Consider the following 22,304-nt stretch of genomic DNA (forward strand, 5'->3'; position numbering starts at 1 on the left):
GGCATGCCCAATGAGAGATGATCTCATATGTAAACATATGAGATCATCTCTCAGCGCTGCTCTCCCTCCTCACACAGACAGCGTGTGAGGAGGGAGAGATGAACGGCTGCAGGGGCCGTAAGTACTGTCCCCAGGGTGTCATCTGTCCCCAGTGTGCCATCCGTCCCCAGTGTGCCAGTGACATCTGTTCCCAGTGTGCCATCTGTCCCCAGTGTGTCAGTGACATCTGTCCCCAGTGTGCCATCTGTCCTCAGTGTGCCAGTGCCATCTGTCCCCAGTGTGCCACCTGTCATTGTCATCTGTCCCCAGTGTGCCACCTGTCATTGCCATCTGTCCCCAGTGTGCCACCTGTCAGTGCCATCTGTCCCCAGCTCCATTTGCCCCAGTGCCACCTGTCAGTGCCATTTGCCCCAATGCCACCTGTCAGCGCCATCTGTCCCCAGTGCCATGTATAAGTGTCATCTGTCATCAGTGCCACGTATAATGCCATCTGTGATCAGTGCCACATCAGTGCCACGTGTCATCAGTGCCGCATAGTGCCATCTGTCATCAGTGCCATATCACTGTCACGTGTCATCAGTGCCACATATTAGTGCCATCTGTCATCAATGCTATGTATCAGTGCCATCTGTCATCAGTGCCACCTGTCAGTGTCACGTGCCATCTGTTATCAGTGTCACCAATGCCACTTATCAGTGCCATCTGTCATCAGTGTCACCAATGCCACTTATCAGTGCCATCTGTCATCAGTGTCACGTGTCAGTTCCACGTATTAGTGCCATCTGTCATCAGTGCCAGGTATTAGTGCCATCTGTCAGTGCCACGTATTAGTGCCATGTGTCACCAGTGCCACATATTATTGCCATCTTTCATCAGTGCCACATATTAGTGCCATCTGTCAGTGCCACGTGTCATCAGTGCCACATATTAGTGCCATCTGTCATCAGTGCCACATATTAGTGCCATCTGTCAGTGCCACGTATTAGTGCCATCTGTCATCAGTGTCACGTGTTATCAGTGCCACATATTAGTGGTATATGTCATCAGTGCCACATCAGGGCAACATGTCATCAGTGCCACATCAGTGCCATATGTCATCAGTGCCACGTATCAGTGCCATCTGTCATCAGTGCCACATCAGTGTCACTGTTCTGGTGCTCCAGGGCCTTCAAAAGTATAATAGGTAGTCAACAAGTTAGATGTGTAATTTATGCTGCTAGAACACGTGATGGCACTCCCTGCATGTTGGGCCTCTCTAAGTGGCCAGGCTGTGGAAAAGTCCCACACATGTGGTATCATAATACTCAGGAGGAGAAGAAGAATTTATTTTGGGGCATTATTTGTGGTATACATGCCACGTGAGAGAAATAACCCATTACAGTGACAATTTTGTGAATAAAAAAATCTTCATTTTGCAAAGAATTGTGGGGAAAAAATGACAACACCAAAAAGCTCACCGTGCCTCTTACTAAATACCTTGGAATGTCTACTTTCAAAAAAAGGGGTCATTTGGGGGGTATTTGTACTTTCCTGGCTTGTTCGGGTAACAAGAAATTAGATAGGCCACCAATACATCAGATGTGATCAATTTTGTATGATTTGCACCACGGCTTGTAGACTCTCTAACTTTCACAAAGACCAAATAATATCCACTAATTTGGGTTATTTTTACCAAAGATATGTAGCAGTATAAATTGTGGCCAAAATTCATGAAAAAAAATAATAATTAGCAAAATTTTATCACAGAAACAAAGAAAAATGTTTTTTTTTTAAATTTTCAGTCTTTTTTCATTTATAGCACAAAAAATAAAAAACCCAGAGGTGATCAAATACCACCAAAAGAAAGCTCTATTTGTGGGAAAAAAGAGGACAAAATATTCATTTGGGTACAGTGTTACATGACTGAGTAATTGTCATTCAAAGTGTGAAAGCACCAAAAGCTGAAAATTGGTCTGGTCACGAGGGGTGTTTAAGTGACCAGTTGTCAAGTGGTTAAGTTCTCTATAATTAATACATGGCCTGAGAGAACCGTCTTTTTTTTCCCACAAAGAAGATATCTGCCCCTGCTGGCGAGGAAGATGGGCAAATCAAACCCTTCTCAAGATTTTCGTCAATATAGGCTTTGAGAGCCTTTAGTTCAGCCTCAGATAAGGGGAATATTCTCCCAAAAGGGATTTTGGATCCAGGCAGAAGTTCAATGGGGCAGTCATATGGTCAGTGTGGTGGTAGACGATCAGCCTTCTTTTTATCAAAGACCTCCTTGAAATCTGAGTAGGCCTGAGGGATGTGCTGTAGGTTATTAACTGCTGCGATCACTGTCATTGAAGGAGCTGGAGCAGAAACAAAACAATGCTGTGTACAGTAGGGGGATGTAAATAACACTTCCTTCTTGTCCCAGCTGATCTGGGGATCATGAGCCTGCAGCCAGGGAAGTCACAGGATGATAGGAAACATGGGAGAAGATATTAAATCAAAACAGAAATTCTCTATGGCCAGAATCTGTGATGGTAAGTATAGGCAGTGTTTCCTGTGTCACTGGACCAGAGTGCGGCAGAGATCCCTCAGATGTGTTTCTTTATTCCGGCACAGAATGAGCAGCCGTTGCGCAATGGAGATGTCCAGGAAGCAGTTGCATGCCCCTGAGTAGTTGGATCTTCTCTTCCGCCAGCTGCAGAGAAACAGAGAGAGTCACATAAGTTTGAGTGGTTTGGTAGTTCATTACACACCGTGGGGGCAACTTACAGGGTCTCACAGGGCAGTTGTGAATGAAATGTCCAAGCCCCCTGCAATAAAGACACAGATTGGCCTGGCATCTCCGCTGTCGCTCCTCTTGGGTAAGACGAGGACGGACCAGACCCAGCTGCATGGGTTCCCCCTCCGGAGCTAAGGGTCCTGAAGGAACCGGAATGGGCGGATACGGAGCAGTGGCCTTAGGGAGCATCCAACTGGGCTGAGGGGCCTGGAGGCGTTCAGAACACCGTTCACGCATTCGTCTGTCCAGTTTTGTGGCTAGCTGGATTAATTCCTCCAGGGAGGCAGGAGTCTCTACTCAGACCAGCTCATCCTTTAGGTTTTCTGAAAGCCCTAGCCGGTATTGGTAGCGCAGAGCCGCCTTGTTCCAGCCAGTGTAAGCTGACCATTTGCGAAACTCAACAGTGTAGTCCGACACTGGTCTTCTCCCTTGCGAAAGGGCATGCAGAGTAGCCTCAGCTGTGGGAGTGCGCTGAGGATCATCATATGATTGACCCATGGCCTTAAAGAAGGTGTCTATAGAGTTCAAAAGGGGACTTCTTCGCTCCATAAGGCTGTAGGCCCAGGCTTGGGGTTCCTTTGCCAAAAGAGAGATAATAAACCCAACCTTGACAATCTCAGAGAAAAAGTCCTGGGTTGCAGAGCTAAGTACAGAGAACAAGCATTCATGAAGGCTCTGAATTTCTTCCGATTGCCTGAAAATCGCTCAGGAGTAGGTACTCGAGGTTCAGGTACTGCTATCATCATAGTGGGTGAAGGCTGGACTTGGGGTGCGGAGGCACCACTGGCGGAGGCTTGTGTAGGATTTGCGGGTGCAGGGGCTGTGGACAATTGCTGAAGCCGGCTGTCAATCTGTGCAAAATCTGTCAATCTGTGCATAGCCAGTCTGTAGTTACTGTACCACTTCAGTGAGAGTTGAGACTTGCTGACACAGGATTTCCAATGGAGAGCCTGCTCTGTTGGCCTCTGTCATGGCTGGTTCGTACTATAATAAAAAGAGTATTCACGTAGGCCAAGATGCTGAGAGCGGTCGCTGTTGCGACTTAGCGCAGACCGCCCCTGAAGGTGGTACGGGGGTGGTTGGCACCAAGAGGCACAAGCTACCAGCGGGACAGTCACTTGCTAGCAGGTCAATAGGCAGCTTGAGCGGAGCAGGTAGGAATAACAGCAGTAAGCAAAAGCAGAATCCAGAAGGCAGGCTGGGGTCAAGCATGGTTTAGATCAGGAGACAACAGGTACCAGTAGCGCTGAGGCAGAAGGATAATCCAAGAGCAAGCCAGAGGTCGATTACAGGAGATACAAGACACGTCCAGGTACAGGCCGAGGGTCAAACACGTTCAGACAGCAGGAGTCCAAGATCAAAGCCAGAGGTCGGGTCAGGAGAAGATCATCAAGGTCAAAAAGGCAATCCGGGTCACAACAGGTAAGACAGGTCACAGGAGCAAATGTAGGAATCACAGGAAGCTGAAGATGAACCAGCAGTTTGTTTGAATGCCAATACTTCCTTTATAGGTCAGCGGAGGGGTCACGCCACGCGTGTGCTTGTGCGCATGCGCGCATGCCGCTCAATGGTGCGCCAGAGGGGGGCGGGGTCACCCGTTATATGAGACCTGTCAGAAGAAGAGAAGCGTCACACATCGGGAGCCTCCCATTGCGCGGAGCGGCCCGAGAACCAAGAAGAGACGTCGTGGAGGAAGATGCCGGACGAGAACACCGGAGCAAGAAGAAGCAGATAAGAGGAAGAAGGTGGAGGAAGAAGATGAAGAAACTGAAGGATGAAGAAAAGAAGAAGGAAGAAGACCAGAAGAAAGAAGATGAAAGAAGACTTTAATAAAGGACCTGTCAAAGACCGTCTCCTGTCATTTTTAACCCTTTTGTCACTATTTTGGTGAAATGGTAGGGGTACTTTTGTACCCCCTTACCATTTCACACAGGGTGGAGGCCAGGATCTGGGGGTCCCCTTGTTAAAGGGGGCTTCCAGATTCCGATAAGCCCCCCGCTACCCCATAGCACCCTCCCAATGTTGAGGACATGTGGCCTGGTATGGTTCAGGAGGGGTGGCCACTCTCTCGTCCCCCCCTCTTTTCCTGCGGCCTGCCAGGTCGCGTGCTCGGATAAGGGTCTGGTATGGATTTTGAGGGGGACCACCACACCATTTTTTTTTTTTTTTTGGCGCGGGCTTCCCCTTAATATCCATACCAGACCTGAAGGGCCTGGTATGCTCTTGGAGGGGAACCCATGCTGTTATTTTTTTTTTAATTAAAGTCGCCTGGCCTGGGGCGACTTAAAGTCGTGTTGTGAGTCGCCGCAAATCACGCTGTGATTCACACTCAAGTCGTGTCCAAGTTGTCTCCCAAAGTCGCGCTGCAAATTGTGTTGCCCCTGTGTGAATGCACTGTTAATGATACGACGCTCGCTACTATGAATTGCGCCGGCATATTATGGGTTGCACTTATGCGTACGCCAGTTCATACGCTCACTTGAAAATTTTCCTGCCGCACAAATGGAGGTATGAACCGGTGCAGCACATTCATGTTAGTAAATCAGCCCCATTGTGTTGTGTGTGTGTGATTGAAAGTTTTGATTTGAGAAAATGCCTGCTAGCTACCATGAGGTTCAGTGGAGGAGGAGCAGGCATGGTTGTTACAATAGGAAAATGTTTTGTGTTGAATGGGCTACGCCCTGTGGGAAGGGAACTGATGTTCTGAGAAAACATCACTGTATGTCTCAATGGCTTGTTATGGAAGCTGATGCCACAGTGAGTATATGAACTTTAGGTGGGGACAAGAAGTGTATGTTTTAAGTAGTGCTTTTTCATGTAACTAACACTTTTGAGTTAGCCTAAAGTGTTTGTCTATGCGTTAAATGTTCATGTTGATGTCCCATGTTTGTCAGTTTGGGTGGGGAGAAGTTTGTGTAGCTAAGTGAAGAAAATATGGTTTTGGCGGGAAAATTCGCCATTTTGTTGTGGCCTGGCTTTTCTTGTAGTCAGCATGTGGCCATGTCTTGATTTTCATTTTGTGTCTGCTGTGTTGTTGGTGGAATTGCTATTTTGGTTTATAGAGGCACAGTTTAAGGCATCATTTTCCTTTTCTGTGTTTGTACTTTTTTATCAACTTTTCAGTATAAAGCCGCGTACACACGGGCAGACTGTCTGGCCAACTTAGTCCGTCAGACAATCCGAAGGACAGTCCGTCATACTTTCGAATGAACGGACTTGCCCACACACGGCACTTTTTGAGCGGACTAATACGGCGTACTAAGTCCGCCGTACTATCCGCCCTACTTTTGAAATGAACGGACTCGCCCACACACGCGGAGGAAAGTGCGCTCATTTCGAGCGCGTCTCCAGGTAGGCGGGGCCCGCGAGGGAGACGTCGCTGGCCCCGCCGCCTGGTATGGACTTAAAAGGGAACCCCAACGCCGAAAAAAATCTGCGTGGGGGTACCCCCCAAAGTCCACAACAGACCCTTGTCCGAGTACGCTACCCGGCCGGCCCCCCCTTTCACCAAGGCACCCCCCCATGTTGAGGGCACGCGGCCTGGTACGGCTCAGGGGGGGCGCTCGCTCGCCCCCCCTTTCCTGGCCGGCCGGGTAGCATGCTCGGACAAGGGTCTGTTGTGGACTTGGGGGGGACCCCCACACCGATTTTTTTCGGCGTTGGGGTTCCCCTTTAAGTCCATACCAGGCAGCGGGGCCAGCGACGTCTCCTTCGCGGGCCCCGCCTACCTGGAGACCCGCTCGAAATGAGCGCACTTTTCTCCGGGCGGGAAAAGTCCGCTCATTTCAAAAGTACGGCGGACTGGCATACACACGGGCGGATTGTCCGCCGAAATGCGAGTCCAGCGGACAGTATTTCGAACATTCCGAAATACTTAGTCCGCCAGACTGCACGCTGAAAAAGTCCGCTGAAGCCCACACACGAGCGGACTGTCCGCTGAAATGTGTTTCGGCGGACTAAGTAGGCCAGACAGTCCGCCCGTGTGTACGCGGCTTAAGAGTGGCGATTTTTGCATTGGATTTTGGTTTTAGCGGGAAAGTCGCCATTTTGTCGTAGCCTAGCTTTTGTTGTCTGCCATGTGACCAGGCTCAGTGGCCATTTTGAGGATCTGTGAATCTTCCTTTAGGGGAAGGTGCAGACACCATTCCCTTGTGTGTGAAACTATGTGACATAAGCCACCATCTTGTTTCTAGGCATCATTTAATGTAAGCTGTTGTAGGATAGCTGTTTGTACTTTTTATCAATTTTTTCAGTATAAGAGTAGCGATTTTTGTATTGGATTTTGGTTTTGGTGGGAAAATCGCAATTTTGTGGTGGCCTGGCTTTTGTTGTAGTCACCATGAGGTCATGGTCGGTGGCCATTTTAAGAGGTGCAGTTTTAAGAATTTTGTGCTTTTCAGCTTGTAAATCATCCCAGAGTGGAAACTGCTCCAATTCCTTTGTGCAAACAGGAGGCATCCATGTTGTTTGTTGTAATATCTAGGTACAGAGAGAAGCCACATTGTTCTGTAGAGTAAGCAGGCGTAATTGTGTTTTCTGTGCAGCTTAATCTGGCGACGCAGTGTTTGGGCGTACAACGGAAACGCTTGTGTATTCATACACTGTGAGGGGTAGAGACCTAATTCGGGGGGTGATAACACCTCAGATGGGGTTTCTACTAGCTGTAGTCCGTCGATCCACCGCAGAAGATGACACCTGACGGTGCTCCCCAAAATAGGTGCAATGGTTTCCCTGGACGCAGGGGTAAGCCGATAAGCCGATTTAAATCGCCATCGAGACTAGGAGGTCCATGCAAGGGAAAGATTGGAGGCTTCTCACAGTCAGATGGCTGCACAGTACATAAAGAGCCTAGTTTTGGGGCTAAGGCCATTAGACCCCTTTAAAGAATGACATAGGTGGTCCAAGGATACTATTTTGGGTATCCCTCTGGAGCTGATGTAGCGCGACTGCAGCTTCAGAAATCTGTAATGGTGAGTGCGTTGATGGATGTGTAGTACTTACTTTTGTGATTTTCAGAGGAGGAACTGTAGTTAAAATTCTCATGCCCGTTTTATAACTTTGTATGGCTGGTCCATACAATATTCTGAGATGTTCTCGTGTCTTTCACCACTGTATGTATTTTTTTTTCTATCGCTAAGAGTGAAGACAGAATTCCATTTGGTCATTTTTAGTTTTTAATTTGGAACTATGAAATATCTCCCCCACATTTGTATCTAAGTGTTTGTCTTAGTATTCTCATTGTTTGTATGTGGTAACAAGAATATGTCCGAACCTACCATGACAGCCCTCTTACGTGTTGTGGGTTTAGCCATTATCGGTTTTGAGGAATGTCATTGACAATTTACCAATGTGCACGAATGTTGTATTGTTTATGAAGGACAGAGTACTAACTTTTGTTTATAAGTATCTTTTCAGGTCCAAGGAATTTCTGAAAGTGTATAAGAAGGTAAAAGTATCATAGGCTATTTCACTGTTTTTTTTCAGCACCATTCTAAACCCTGCGTGTCTTCCTCCAGTTTGTAATGAGGAGGAAAAAGGGGGGGCATGAGAGTAGTGAGAATGAAAATTTTTCAAACCAATACTACTAACTACTCTAATTCTAGCCAAGTTTGTGACAGGAGACTGGGTCGTTGTAAAGAAGATTGAAGAACGAGACAAAAAGGATGAGAAGTATCTTTATTAATATTTTTAAAGTGTATTTTCCAACTAGCTAAGAAAGCGAACAGGACACATGGTTGGGTCTACTCTGAGGCCGCATACACACGCGGGGACTGTTCGCCCAACTTTGTCCGCTGAACAGTGTTTCGGCGGACAGTCCGCTCGTGTGTGGGCTTTCAGCGGACAGTTTCAGTGGACAGTCTGCTGAACAAAGTTTTTCGGAAATTCCGAAAAACTGTCCGCTGAAACTTGGTTTGAGCGGACAGTCCCCTCGTGTGTAGGCTTGTTCGTCAAACAAAGTTCCGTGCATGCTCAGAAAGGATTTACACGCCGAAGGTTGCATTGCAGTGTATAGGACGTCGTTTTCTAGTCCCGTCGTACGTGCCATTCACGTCATCGCGCACGGTTTCAGCAAACTGTTCATTCGTCGTGTGTGGCCATGTCCGTCCATGCTAATTTTGAGCGGACTGTCCGCTGAAACTGTTTGACGAACAAAGTTGAGCGGACAGTCCCCGCGTGTGTACGCGGCCTGAGTCTTCACTGAGCTCTAAGTGCCCCAGCAATGACAGCAGTGAATGATATATAGGCATATTGGTGTGAGGAGTTTTGACAAACTAGTAAAATCCAAACAGACACTTGTCAATAGAATTTAACAATATAATTACTTTTACCCTCTAGAAATTAAATTTTAACAATCGCTCTGGTGCTTGCCAGCTTTGGTATTGGGATAACTAGGTAACCCACAAGTGTGCTTTAACTTTAGTTTGGTATTAATGCGGATCTACAGCTTATAAGGTAATTTCCCTAAGACAAGAGGTTCATGTGTGCTGGTGAAACTCGCCTGAGCATCTTATGTCGTGGCCGATCGTAAGGATCGGATGGCGTGAGAGAAGGTAAGAATGGCAGGGACAGCTGGAAGGGAATTGCTTGTGCATGGTGGGGGCTTGAGCTTATGAAACAATTGAACAATTTCTCATCCATTGAGGATGGGATGTTTTCATGTAACTGTTGAAGCTACAAGGAATTTCCCACAATCCAAGGTTGGTTCCTGGGATTTCATAAGTAAAGATTGCTATACCTGGATTGGGGATACAGGTGACAAAGTTCAGGCCCATATGGATAAGGCTAAGAAACCTAAAAGGCAAAGCCAGAGCTATAGCTAGTGAAGATTGGAATCCTCTTAAAGGTCTGGGAATCTGTGGGCATTTAATCTTTATTTTTGCAGTGGATCATAGTTGAAGGAAGTAGGGGTATATTTACTCATGTTGTTTTTGTTTCTATTCCTTCTATATGCCACAATGAGGTGCTCCTGTTACCTGATTGGACGAGTGACCAGAGACCGAGCAGATGAGCACATCTTCCTCAATGAGACGTCCAAGAAGCCGACCCACGAAGAAGACACAGAGGATCTCAGACCGACCAGCCACTACTACAGCTCATCATGTCATCTCTCCTAAAGAACAGAGTCTACATGTCAAGCCTTTTTATGGACTCATATGGACTGTGAGGCCAGGTGTAAAAAGAAGATCGAAATTCATCGAGGGACACATGGGCTCATATGACAAAGAGGAGGAGCTGTTGTGGAAAATTTTATGAAGATGTTTTAGATGTATTTTAATATGTATTGTCATAAGAGTCCCCCTGTGTTTGTTCTCCCTAGGGATAAGCTTGGTGTTTGATTCAAACGTATGTTTGACTCGAACATCGGCTGTTCGCACGTTCGGCAAATACTGAACATTATGGGCCCAAATTCCTGTGGAGCTCACGGCCCACAATGCACTGCGCCATCGCAGTACATTGCTGGCTCATGCTTGGCCAAGCATGCACTGTGACCCTGCATGCTTGGCCAATCACAGCGCCGGCAACGAAGAGAGCCATAATTGGCCACAAGCAGGATGCCTGTGGCCAACTATAGCTCAGGGGGGTTTAGTACACGCCCCACACTATATAAGGCCACCAGCGTGGCGGCCTTGTGTAGAGCGTTTTGGCGTGCAGGGAAAGAGCTAGATAGGCAGGGACAGTGTGTTCTTTTCTCAGGCATCTGCAGGAGTTAAAGTGGGTGTTGTGTGCCTCCAGCACAGTATACACCTGTATCTACCCTTTATTGCTGGTGTTCTCCAATACAGGCATCTGCAGGAGTTAGTGGGTGTTGTGTTCATCCAGCTCAGCACAGTATACACCTGTATCTACCCTTTATTGCTGGTGTTCTCTCATACAGGCATCTGCAGGAGTTAGTGGGTGTTGTGTGCCTCCAGCACAGTATACACCTGTATCTACCCTTTATTGCTGGTGTTCTCTCATACAGGCATCTGCAGGAGTTTGTGGGTGTTTTGTGCCTCCAGCACAGCACAGTATACACCTGTATCTACCCTTTATTGCTGGTGTTCTATCATACAGGCATCTGCAGGAGTTAGTGGGTGTTGTGTGCCTCCAGTACAATATACACTACCCAATTGCTGGTTTTCCCATCTCCCTGCAGGCCATTACTATGTCTGGAAGGCCAACAAGGAGAGGCAGTCATAAGCTAATAAAAGAGGGCAAGCAGGCTCTGTGTCTAGAGACAACAGTGCTGGTTGTGGATGTGGTGCATCATCATCAGCATGTGGCCATGGGACACGCTTGTCCTTATTTTCGGCAGCTGGACGTGTTGAGCCGCATCACGCTGAAGACTTGGTAGAGTGGATGACCAAGCCCTCTTCATCCTCCTCATCCTCTCTCACTCAGGCTCAGGGTACTAGCAAAGCATCTGCCAACGCATCCTCTTTCCTCGTCTCAATGTCATCATCAGTCACTCCTTCCCTAGACCCACCATGTCCTCCTGAGGAGTCCCCCGGACTGTTTGAGCACAGTGTTGGGTACATGCTCCAGGAGGATGCCCAGTGTTTTGAAGGCTCTGATGATGATACTCAGCTAAAGGAAGGCAGTTGCGTGAGCAAAGAGAGAGGGGATGCTCAAGAAGGACAGCAATCTGGCAGTCATGTTCCACCAGCTGCAGCATACTGCCAGGTTTGCTCCAGTGATGAAGAGGAAGGGGATGATGAGGTCACTGACTGCACGTGGGTGCCTGATAGGAGAGAGGAGGAGGAGGCACATCTCCAACGAGGCATTAGGGGCAGCACACTGACTGAATCACACTGCAGAGTTCCGCCTGTGCAGGGCGCTGCCTCTGTGCGTTATTCCAAAAGTTCTTTGGTGTGGGCCTTTTTTGAGATGAGTGCATCAGATCGCACTGCTGCTATTTGCAACATATGTCTCAAGCGTATCTCGCGTGGCCAAAACATTAGCCGCTGGGGCACCACATGCTTGACCAGACATATGTTGACCTGCCATGCAGCTCGTTGGCAAGCGTACCTTAAAGACCCACACCAAAGAACAAAGCGGACCTCTCCTTGCTCCTCAGCAGCTGGGATCTCCAACCCCACTAGACCTTCAGTCCTCTCTGAAACCTGAACTGAGAGGAATACACTGACACTGTACCGCTTGTCCACCTGTTGGAGCATGAGCTGCGTGGAATAATGGACAGGTCACTTGAGGCAGAACAGAGGCAGGAAGAGGAGGACTCCCTTGCCTCTCAAGGCCCCCTTTATCCAGACAGTGTTCCTGCTGTCCCACCCATCACACAGGAAGAGGAGGAGGAGGAAGATTGTGTCATCATGGAGGTGGAGCCTGGCACTCAGCATCAGCAACAGCAGTCTTGTAGGGATGATTTACAGTCCCAAGAAACCCGGGACTTGTACGTGGCTGGGAAGAGGTGGCTGCAGATCATGTTGTCCTTAGTGACCCAGAGGACTCCGGAACGAATGCCTCCGCTAACCTACGCTGCATGGCCTCCCTGATGCTGCAAAGCCTGCAGAAGGATCCTCGTATTCTTTGGTATCAAGGAGAGGGACCATTATTGGCTGGCCACTCTCCTTGATCCACGGTACAAGGGTAAGGTTGCCAACCTTATCTTGCCATCGCAGAGGGAGCAGAGGATGAGACATCTCCGGGAGGCCTTGCAGAAAGGTCTGTGCAATGCATTCCCAGAGACTGGGAGGTTACAAACTCCTGGTCCTGGACAACATTTTGCTGAGACTTCGGTCAGAAGGAGTGGTGGAGAAGGTGGCCGTCTGACCGATATGTTTAGACAATTTTTTAGTCCGCAGCCCCAAGGTATGATCAGTTCCATCAACCATCGCCAGCGTCTGATTTACATGGTGCAGGAATACCTAGGGGCAAGGTTAGACTTGGACACCTTTCCCACCGAAAATCCTCTGGGTTACTGGGTCTTGAGGATGGATCACTGGTCAGAGCTTGCACAGTATGCAATTGAGCTACTGGCCTGTCCTGCATCCAGCATTCTTTCGGAACGCACCTTCAGTGCTGCTGGTGGCTTTGTAACCGATCAAAGGGTGCACCTGTCCACCGACTCAGTTGATCAACTGACATTCATAAAGATGAATCAGTCTTGGATCACCACCAGCTACCAAGCACCTGAAGCTGATGTAACTGAATAATTTTTTTGGAAATGCCACATCCCTTCAAGACTGCCTATGCTGATGCTGAGTGACTGTCCTGTTATGTTGAATGACTATCCTCTTCCTCCTCAATGATCCTGCTGATATCTTGGAAGAACATTTTTGGTTCTGGGCGATGCCACCAGCCCAATTTTTCAGCCCTGTTTAACAGGGGCGTGTAATTACAATTTATGATCCAATACTTTGCAGCAGGGCTCATTCCTCACTCTAAATAGAGTATATGGGAGAGGTTGCAGTGTCGTGGCACCAGCACCAGTGCCTAAGGCCCAATTTTTCAGCCCCTGTTTAACAGGGGCATGTTATACAATTTTTGATGCAATGCTTTGCAGCAGGGCTCATTCCTGAACTACAACTAGAGTATATGGTAGAGATTGCAGTGTATAGGCCCAATTTTTCAGGCCCTGTTTAACAGCTCATTCCTGCACTCCAACTAGAGTATCTGGGAGAGGTTGCAGTGTTGTGGCACCTGCATGCAGTGCCTAAGGCCCAAATTTTCAGCAGGGGCATGTAATTACAATTCTTGATATAATATTTCACAGCAGAGCCCATTCCTGTGCCCACCGAGAGTAACTGTGAGGACTTATAGTGTTGTGGCACCAGCACCACAACCACCAAAGGCCCACTTTTTCTACCAATGTTCAACAATGGCATGTAATTACAATTCTTGATATAATTTTTGCATTGACCCATGTCACCTGGGGCAGGAGCCAGGTCCCCAAACCCTTTTTAGGACAATATCTTGTATATTAGCCATTAAAATTAGCACTTTTTATTTCGAACATTCGAGACCCATAGACTTCAATGGGGTTCTAAAGTTCGCACGAATTTTCAGTCCGTTCGAAAGTTCTGGTGTGAACCAAACTGGGGGTGTTCGGCTCATGCCTAGCAGTGACCTCTGTGTTTCTTTTGTATTCTGGTTCTAGTACCATTTGTGTGGATCCTTATGCTATTTAGAAATAAGCAAGCCTTTGTTAGTTCACTCATGTTTGCTCAGCACTGCTTGACGATTTTTGTATTATTGTCCTACCTTGTTACCGGTATACTTACAATAAAAAAAAATTTTTATACAAATGTTTTTATTGGGTAAGAAAAAAGGCCAGTAGACCGTTACAAAATTTGTTGGGATGCAACCCATAGAAAAACATAGGTCATGTATCAATTAACATCAGCTCATAAAATGCGTCATACAGTGTATGATGGATGAAGCACAAAGGATAGTAGTATTGCAGACCAGCAAATAGTTCTATTGCAGCTTTCAGAGCATCCAAACAGAGTATAAAGTATTAACAGTAACAACAAACTTGTAAAACTGAGAAGTATAATGTCTTAGTTCTGTGCTTACAATAATGAAAACCCACATTGCTAGGTTGTTTGTTCATACTTACAGTATATCTTACCATCCAAACACTTAAAGTTGTTACAGAGCTTTATATATTTTATTTATTTGGTCTGTTACAATGGAAAAAATTCAATAAAAAGTATTTTTTTTTTAAAACTTCTCAAATATGTGTTGACTTATGGACTATAATGTAATTAATCTGGTTCATGTGTCAATCTGATCATGGAGATCAGGCAGACTGATAATTTTTCTCCATGGTCACACCTTTCCTAGACTGGCACATTCTGCAGGGAACTGGAACTGCTGTATAATGCAAACTATCGGGTTGATTTACCAAAGGCAAGTAGACTGTTCACATTGCAAGGGAATTATAACAAGGCTAAAGTGAATGTAGTGATATTTCACTTTGCAAAAAATACCCAATCACATACAAGAAAAATTAAACAGCATTTTTGATTGCACAGGATTGGATGATGGAATTGAGCAGAACTTCACCTCATTCTGTAGGCTCTGTGAAAAAATAATTTACAAAATGCAATTTCCTTTGCAAAGTGAACAGTCTATTTACCTTTTGTAAATCAACCCTAATGCCTCAGAAATTTTCACTAGATATTGCCTCTTACTTACATTTAAGATTAATAGGCTTGGTTGTGGTAGTAGTGATGGATAGAGGGGGTCTTTGTTTATATCTAAAGAAAATGATTTTCAATTTCAAACACTTCATATACAACTGGAGTATACCTTTAAGGTAAAATTTATATTCACCATCAATCAACTTGCTGGTATTGTCCCAAGAATCAAATTAATCAATATTGTTTGCTGCTAAAGAATATTAATGACATGCTATGACTGACAATGTTTTTCTTATAGCTGCTTTTATTTCCTTATTTCGTACACTGTAGATGAGAGGATTTAGCGTTGGTGTTACCACAGTATAAAAGAGGGCCACAACTCTGTCCTGTTTGGGGGAGTAGCTGGAAGGAGGGCGTAAGTGCATGAACAACACTGTTACATAGAAGAGGAAGACTACGACAAGGTGGGAGGCGCAAGTAGAGAATGCTTTTTGCTTTAGTTTGGCAGATTTTATATTTAGTATGGTCAAGGTGATGAAGAGATAAGATGCAAATATTAGCACCAAGGTGCTTCCAATTACTACTATAGCTGCAACATACTCCAAGATCTCATTGAACCAAATATCTGCACAGGCCAAATGAAGTAATGGTGGCATCTCACAGAAAAAATGTTCAATATTGTTGGATTTACAGAAAGGCAACCCAAAAGTATAAAGCGTAAGTTGTACAGGAACAGCAAAGCTCACAGTCCAGCATCCAGCAGCCAGATAAAAACACAGTTTTTTGTCCATGATCATGTGGTATTGCAGAGGTTTACAGATGGCATTGTATCTGTCAAAAGCCATAATAGTCAAGGTTAAACATTCTGCAGTAGCTAAAGATGCGTGAAAGTATAACTGCATTGCACATCCCAAAAAGGAAATGCTTCTATCCTCTGACAGGGTGTTTGCTAACATTTTGGGCACCACAGTTGTGGAATAACAAATATCGATAACAGCAAGATTAGTCAGAAAAAAGTACATAGGTGTCTGGAGACGGGGATTAAGTTTTACTGTAATGATCAGTAAAAGATTTCCTAATGATGTCACCATGTACATCAAGCAAAGCAGCATGGAAAAGACAACTTGTAGACTATAAACAGAAGAGAGTCCAAGAAGAATAAAATTCTCTACAACTGTTTGGTTTGAGTTTTCCAATATAACATACAACTCCATTTCTGGCTATGGAGACATTTGATGATGGAAACTCTTGCATTCCTAGAAAAATGTTTAGATATGACAGTTAGTTATACCAAGAAAATAGTCCTATCAAACAAACTTGGGTAAAATTTAGTAATATTATCAAGTTATTATACCTGTATTTCTTCAATTTCCCAAGAAAGAGCCCTTGCGGAGTGAGTGATAGTGGTATAGCTACTCTCATGCTCTGTTAATGTAAAACAAATTGAAAGAGATCAGATATTGTTTATCAAGAGTATATAACTATTCATTTTTCCCAAAAGGGATTTGTTTTCATTGTTTCAGTTCATTATGTAAATTGCTTTGAAGTTTTCAGATTCCCAATCCATTTGAAGTTTTCAAGTCTTCAAAAAGTATCTTCACATATCTAAAAAAAAATTCTATTTACTTTGGAACAAAACTTTGCAGTATAATTGTATAAGTCTAAAAAGTACAGCCAAAATCAAGAACGTTTGCATTTTTTAGGTGTGAATAGCCTTAAAAAAAACACACCTATTATCACACCTAAAACACAGAAGCAACACCCTTTCTCTTAAAAAAAAAAAAAAAATTGGTGGCTTAACAAAATATTTTAATAGATGAAATACTCAAATAACTATTCTAGCTTTGGGGAGAACCAGGGTCTAATATATTTAAGAGTATTTTGAAGTCTATTAAGGCTATATTTAAGGAAATTGAATCTCTAAGCCCTTGTACACCCTTGGACATTCCGACAACAAAATCCATCTGATTTTTTCAGACGGATTTTGTCAGAAACTGGTGTTGCATACACATGGTGGGACAAAGTTGTCGGAAAATTTGATCGTTCGTAACATGATGACGTTATTTAGTTACGACGGGACTACGTTCAGGCTAGTAGCCAATAGCTTTGGTCTAGGAATTTGATCTGAGCATGCGTGGCACTTTGTCCGATCGGAATTCTCTACAAACGATCAGACAAACTCCGATCGGATCATGTTGTCGGAAAATTTTTATATCCAGCTCTCAAACTTTGTTGGTCGGACACTCCGACGGAAAAAGTCAGATGAAGCCCACACACGGTTGGATTATCCGACAACACGGTCCGATCGGACATTTTCCATCGGAATGTCCGACCGTGTGTACAAGGGCTTAGTCTTTCACTTCCCAATTAGACTTGCTCTTTGGAATATGCTGTTTAAGTCATTACTTTAACATGTAAACTGCAATATTTCGGCAGATCCATTCAAACCATCAGGAACAGGTTAAACAATCGACATTGTCAATCGAGCAACATCAAGATCTTAATTTATGATCACAGTTTATCTCATCAGGTTAAACAATCGGCATCGTCAATCGTCACAACATCAAGATCTTCTTTCATGATCACAGTTTATCTCATCATTTTGCAAGTATACACATTAACAACTTCCCGACCGCCGCACGACGATGTACGTCGACAGAATGGCACGGGCAGGCATAAGGGCTTACATGTACGTCCCTGCCTTCCCGCGGGTCGGGGGCCCGATCGGGCCCCCGCCCGGTGCCTGCGGCGGTCGGTATTCGTTCGGGAGCGATCCGGGATGAGGGGGCGGCCATTCATTCATGGCCACCCCCTCGCGATCGCTCCCGACGAATAGAAATCCTTCGTCACATCACTTCCTCTCCTGTAATGTAAACACAGGAGAGGAAGTGATGTAATCTCTCCTCCGTGTCGGTATTTTTCGTTCCGACACCGAGGAGAGAGAATCGGTGAGTTGCACCAACACGACACTACACAGTAGAACATGCCAGGCACACTCACACCCCCCCGATCACCCCCCCAATTACCCCTGCCCCCCAGTCACAGTGACACCAATGTCATTTTTTATTTTTTTTGCATTGGTGTCATTTGTGACTGTAATAACTGTTAGGGCAGTTAGGGTTAGCCCCCTTTAGTTCTAATGTACCCCCCTAACCCCCCCAATAAAGGTTTAACCCCGTGATCACCCCCCGTCGCCAGTGTCACTAAGGCTGGGTTCACATTGCAGCGGTTTATGAGAACGAATGTGATTCGCACCGCACTGCAGTGCAAATCACATCCGATCTCTGTGCGATTCGAGTTCAGCCATACAGATAGTATGGCTGAATTCGCATCGCACCCGCCGCACCCGCCGCAAATTCGCACGGGACCCTTTTTTTGGCCCGCAGCAGAATCGGATCGCATGGGTGTTCACACCATGCGATCCGAGTTTGCAGATCGCGCTGCGATATGCGAACTGATCTGGGGGTGTCATTAACATTTCACTGACACTCCCAGCAGTTCGCATAGGGCAGTGTGAACTGCCGCCGGGAGGCATGCGATGCGGGAACCCGCCGCAGATTCGCGGCGTGCCCGCATCGCTCCAGTGTGAACCCAGCCTAATAAGCGATTGTTTTTCTGATCGCTGTATTAGTGTCACAGGTGACGCTAGTTAGGCAGGTAGGTATTTAGGTTTGCCGCAGCTTTTTATAGCGCCAGGGACCCCCATATACTACCGCATAAAGCCCCCTGATTGCCCCCTAGTTAACCCTTTCACCAGTGATCACCATATAACTGTTACAGGTGACGCTGGTTGGTTAGTTATTTTTTTATAGTTTCAGGGCACCCGCCATTTATTACCTAATAAAGGTTTAACCCCCTGATCACCCGGCGGGTGTCATTTGTGACTGTAATAACTGTTAGGGCAGTTAGGGTTAGCCCCCTTTAGTTCTAAGGTACCCCCCTAACCCCCCCAATAAAGGTTTAACCCCGTGATCACCCCCCGTCGCCAGTGTCACTAAGGCTGGGTTCACATTGCAGCGGTTTATGAGAACGGATGTGATTCGCACCGCACTGCAGTGCAAATCACATCCGATCTCTGTGCGATTCGAGTTCAGCCATACAGATAGTATGGCTGAATTCGTGTCGCACCCGCCGCAAACTCGCACGGGACCTTTTTTTGGTCCGCAGCAGAATCAGATCGCATGGGTGTTCACACCATGCGATCCGAGTTTGCAGATCGCGCTGCGATATGCGAACTGATCTGGGGGTGTCATTAACATTTCACTGACACTCCCAGCAGTTCGCATAGGGCAGTGTGAACTGCCGCCGGGAGGCATGTGATGCGGGAACCCACCGCGGATTTGTGGCGTTCCCGCATCGCTCCAGTGTGAACCCAGCCTAATAAGCGATCAGTTTTCTGATCGCTGTATTAGTGTCACAGGTGACGCTAGTTAGGCAGGTAGGTATTTAGGTTCGCCGCAGCTTTTTATAGCGCCAGGGACCCCCATATACTACCGCATAAAGCCCCCTGATTGCCCCCTAGTTAACCCTTTCACCAGTGATCACCATATAACTGTTACAGGTAACGCTGGTTGGTTAGTTATTTTTTTATAGTTTCAGGGCACCCGCCATTTATTACCTAGTCTCACTAGTGTACCCCTAAATTTGGGGGTGTCTACTTTCCAAAATGGGGTCATTTGGGGGGGGGGGTTGCGCCATCTTGGCATTTTATGGCCTTCAAAACTGTAACGCTCCTTAGAAAGCCTGAAGGCGGTGCTTGGTTTTCGGGGCCCCGTACGCGGCTAGGCTCCCAAAAAGTCCCACATATGTGGTATCCCAGTACTCAGGAGAAGCAGCAGAATTTATTTTGGGGTGTCATTTCACATATGCCCATGGCATGCGTGAGCAATATATCATTTAGTGACAACTTTGTGAAAAAAAAAAAAAGTTTGTAATTTTCCCGCAACTTGTGGCAAAATATAAAATATTCCATGGACTCAACATGCCTCTCAGCAAATAGCTTGGGGTGTCTACTTTCTAAAATGGGGTCATTTGTGGGGGTTTTGTGCCATCTTGGCATTTTATGGCCTTCAAAACTGTAATAGGTAGTGAGGAGTGAAGTCAAATATTTACGCCCTTAGAAAACCTGAAGGCGGTTCTTGGTTTTCGGGGCCCTGTACGCGGCTATGCTCCCAAAAAATCCCACATATGTGGTATCCCCGTACTCAGGAGAAGCAGCAGAATTTATTTTGGGGTGTCATTTCACATATGCCCATAGCATGTGTGAGCAATATATCATTTAGTGACAACTTTGTGAAAAAAAAATAAAAATAAATTAAAGTTTGTAATTTTCCCGCAACTTGTGGCAAAATATAAAATATTCCATGGACTCAAAATGCCTCTCAGCAAATAGCTTGGGGTGTCTACTTTCTAAAATGGGGTCATTTGTGGGGGTTTTGTGCCATCTTGGCATTGTATGGCCTTCAAAACTGTAATAGGTAGTGAGAAGTGAAATCAAAAATTTACGCCCTTAGAAAGCCTGAAGGCGGTGCTTGGCTTTCGGGGCCCCGTACGCGGCTAGGCTCCCAAAAAGTCCCACATATGTGGTATCCCCATACTCAGGAGAAGCAGCAGAATTTATTTTGGGGTGTCATTTCACATATGCCCATAGCATGTGTGAGCAATATATCATTTAGTGACAACTTTGTGTAAAAAAAAATATATATATTTTTTTTGTCATTATTCAATCGCTTGAGGCAAAAAAATAAAATATTCAATGGGCTCAACATGCCACTTATCAATTTCCTTAGGGGGTCTACTTTCCAAAATGGGGTAATTTGGGGGGGGTTTGTACTGCCCTGCCATTTTAGCACCTCAAGAAATGAGATAGGCAGTCGTAAACTAAAAGCTGCGTAAATTCCAGAAAACGTACCTTAGTTTGTAGATGTGACAACTTTTGCGCAAACCAATAAATATACAATTATTGACTTTTTTTTACCAAAGACATGTGGCTGAATACATTTTGGCCTAAATGTATGACTAAAATTGAGTTTATTGGATTTTTCTAATAACAAAAAGTAGAAAATATCATTTTTTTTCAAAATTTGCGGTCTTTTTACGTTTATATCGCAAAAAATAAAAATCGCAGAGGCAATCAAATACCATCAAAAGAAAGCTCTATTTGTGGGAAGAAAAGGACGCAAATTTTGTTTGGGTACAACATTGCATGACCGCGCAATTACCAGTTAAAGCAGCGCAGTGCCAAATTGTAAAAAGACCTCTGGTCATTTACCAGCAAAATGGTCCGGTCTGAAAGTGGTTAAAGACTTTTTTTTTGGAAAATTATTGTTATTGCAGTTTTAATTGTACATAACAAAACGGAGACTCTTGGGCATACCCAGGCTCGAAGACACACAAAGACACACAAGAACAAGAACCAAAACAGTAAAAACACGACTAAAACATCTTAAAACAACCAAGAGATGTAGGCTCAGTCCATCTATGCAAGTTGGGGTAGAGGGGCTTTACCAGGCAACCTTCAGTGGCAGACACAGTGATGAGATGGCTGAACTGTTCGCCCGGCGGTCGGTTCGTGGCGAATTTTGCGTGTTCGCGATCCGCCCAATCGGTGGACTATTGCCACTGTTCGCCCGGCGAACATATGTGTTTACAGTGTGAAAGAACTTTGACCCATGATGATACATCCATCATGGGGTACAGGACAGCCAATTGAGACATTTTAACACATGGACAATTGGACATTCCCCCTACCTTATAAATATACCTGATCTGGCGGCCATTTTACATTCTGTCTTAAGTCAGTGTAGGGACAGGACGCTGTGTGGAGTAGGGAGAGACTGTAGTGGCACAAATCGCTAGCTATTAGGTCCACAAAAGTCCTTTTAAAGGACTGGTATAGTGTAGTACAGTATATAGGGTTCAGTGCACTGCCGTGCTGGTGATTGCAGCAGCCTGTCTTTTGTCAGTGTAGGGACAGGACGCTGTGTGGAGCAGGGACAGTCAGTTTAATCACTAGCTATTACTATTAGATCCACAAAGGTCCTTTTAAGGACTGGTGTAGGTGTACAGTATATAGGGTTGTACTTTCTTCCAAATATAGAAAGAATATTATACTTGACTGCTGCCCGATTCTGCAGCTGTATTTTACCAGTGTAGGGACTGAGGGACAGTCTGCAAATCACTAGCTACTAGGTCCACAAAGGTCCTTTTAAGGACTGGTATAGGTGTACAATACATAGGGTGCTGGTACAGGGCTGTGCTGCAGATTACTGCCCTATTCTGCAGCAGTCTTTTATCAGTGTAGGGACTGAGGGACAGTCTGTAAATCACTAGCTACTAGGTCCACAAAGGTCCTTTTAAGGACTGGTATAGGTGTACAATATATAGGGTGCTGGTGCAGGCCTGTGCTGCAGATTACTGCCCTGTTCTGCAGCAGTCCTTTATCAATGTAGGGACTGAGGGACACT

At 45.6% G+C, this 22,304-nt stretch overlaps 1 protein-coding gene across 1 annotated transcript; it reads right to left on the reverse strand.

Annotated features, from left to right (window-relative positions):
* Window positions 1-14,014: 14,014 nt before the first annotated feature.
* LOC143943283 (olfactory receptor 5F1-like) lies at window positions 14,015-16,278 on the reverse strand. Its single transcript, XM_077464931.1, has 2 exons — window positions 16,193-16,278; window positions 14,015-16,094 (listed from the first exon to the last, which is right to left on the reverse strand). The coding sequence occupies exon 2, from the start codon at window positions 16,050-16,052 to the stop codon at window positions 15,099-15,101; it is 954 nt and encodes a 317-aa protein (XP_077321057.1). The 5' UTR covers window positions 16,053-16,094; window positions 16,193-16,278; the 3' UTR covers window positions 14,015-15,098.
* Between the last annotated feature and the right edge of the window lie 6,026 nt (window positions 16,279-22,304).

This window comes from Lithobates pipiens, unplaced genomic scaffold (genome assembly GCF_037356315.1).
Source record: "Lithobates pipiens isolate NorthernLeopardFrog02 unplaced genomic scaffold, aLitPip1_a1.2 Scaffold_30, whole genome shotgun sequence".
NCBI classification, from domain to species: domain Eukaryota; kingdom Metazoa; phylum Chordata; class Amphibia; order Anura; family Ranidae; genus Lithobates; species Lithobates pipiens.

Bases quoted from the DNA above. Each gene is read 5' to 3' on its own strand.
- LOC143943283 (XM_077464931.1), bottom strand. From the start codon at position 16,052: ATGGAGTTGTATGTTATATTGGAAAACTCAAACCAAACAGTTGTAGAG.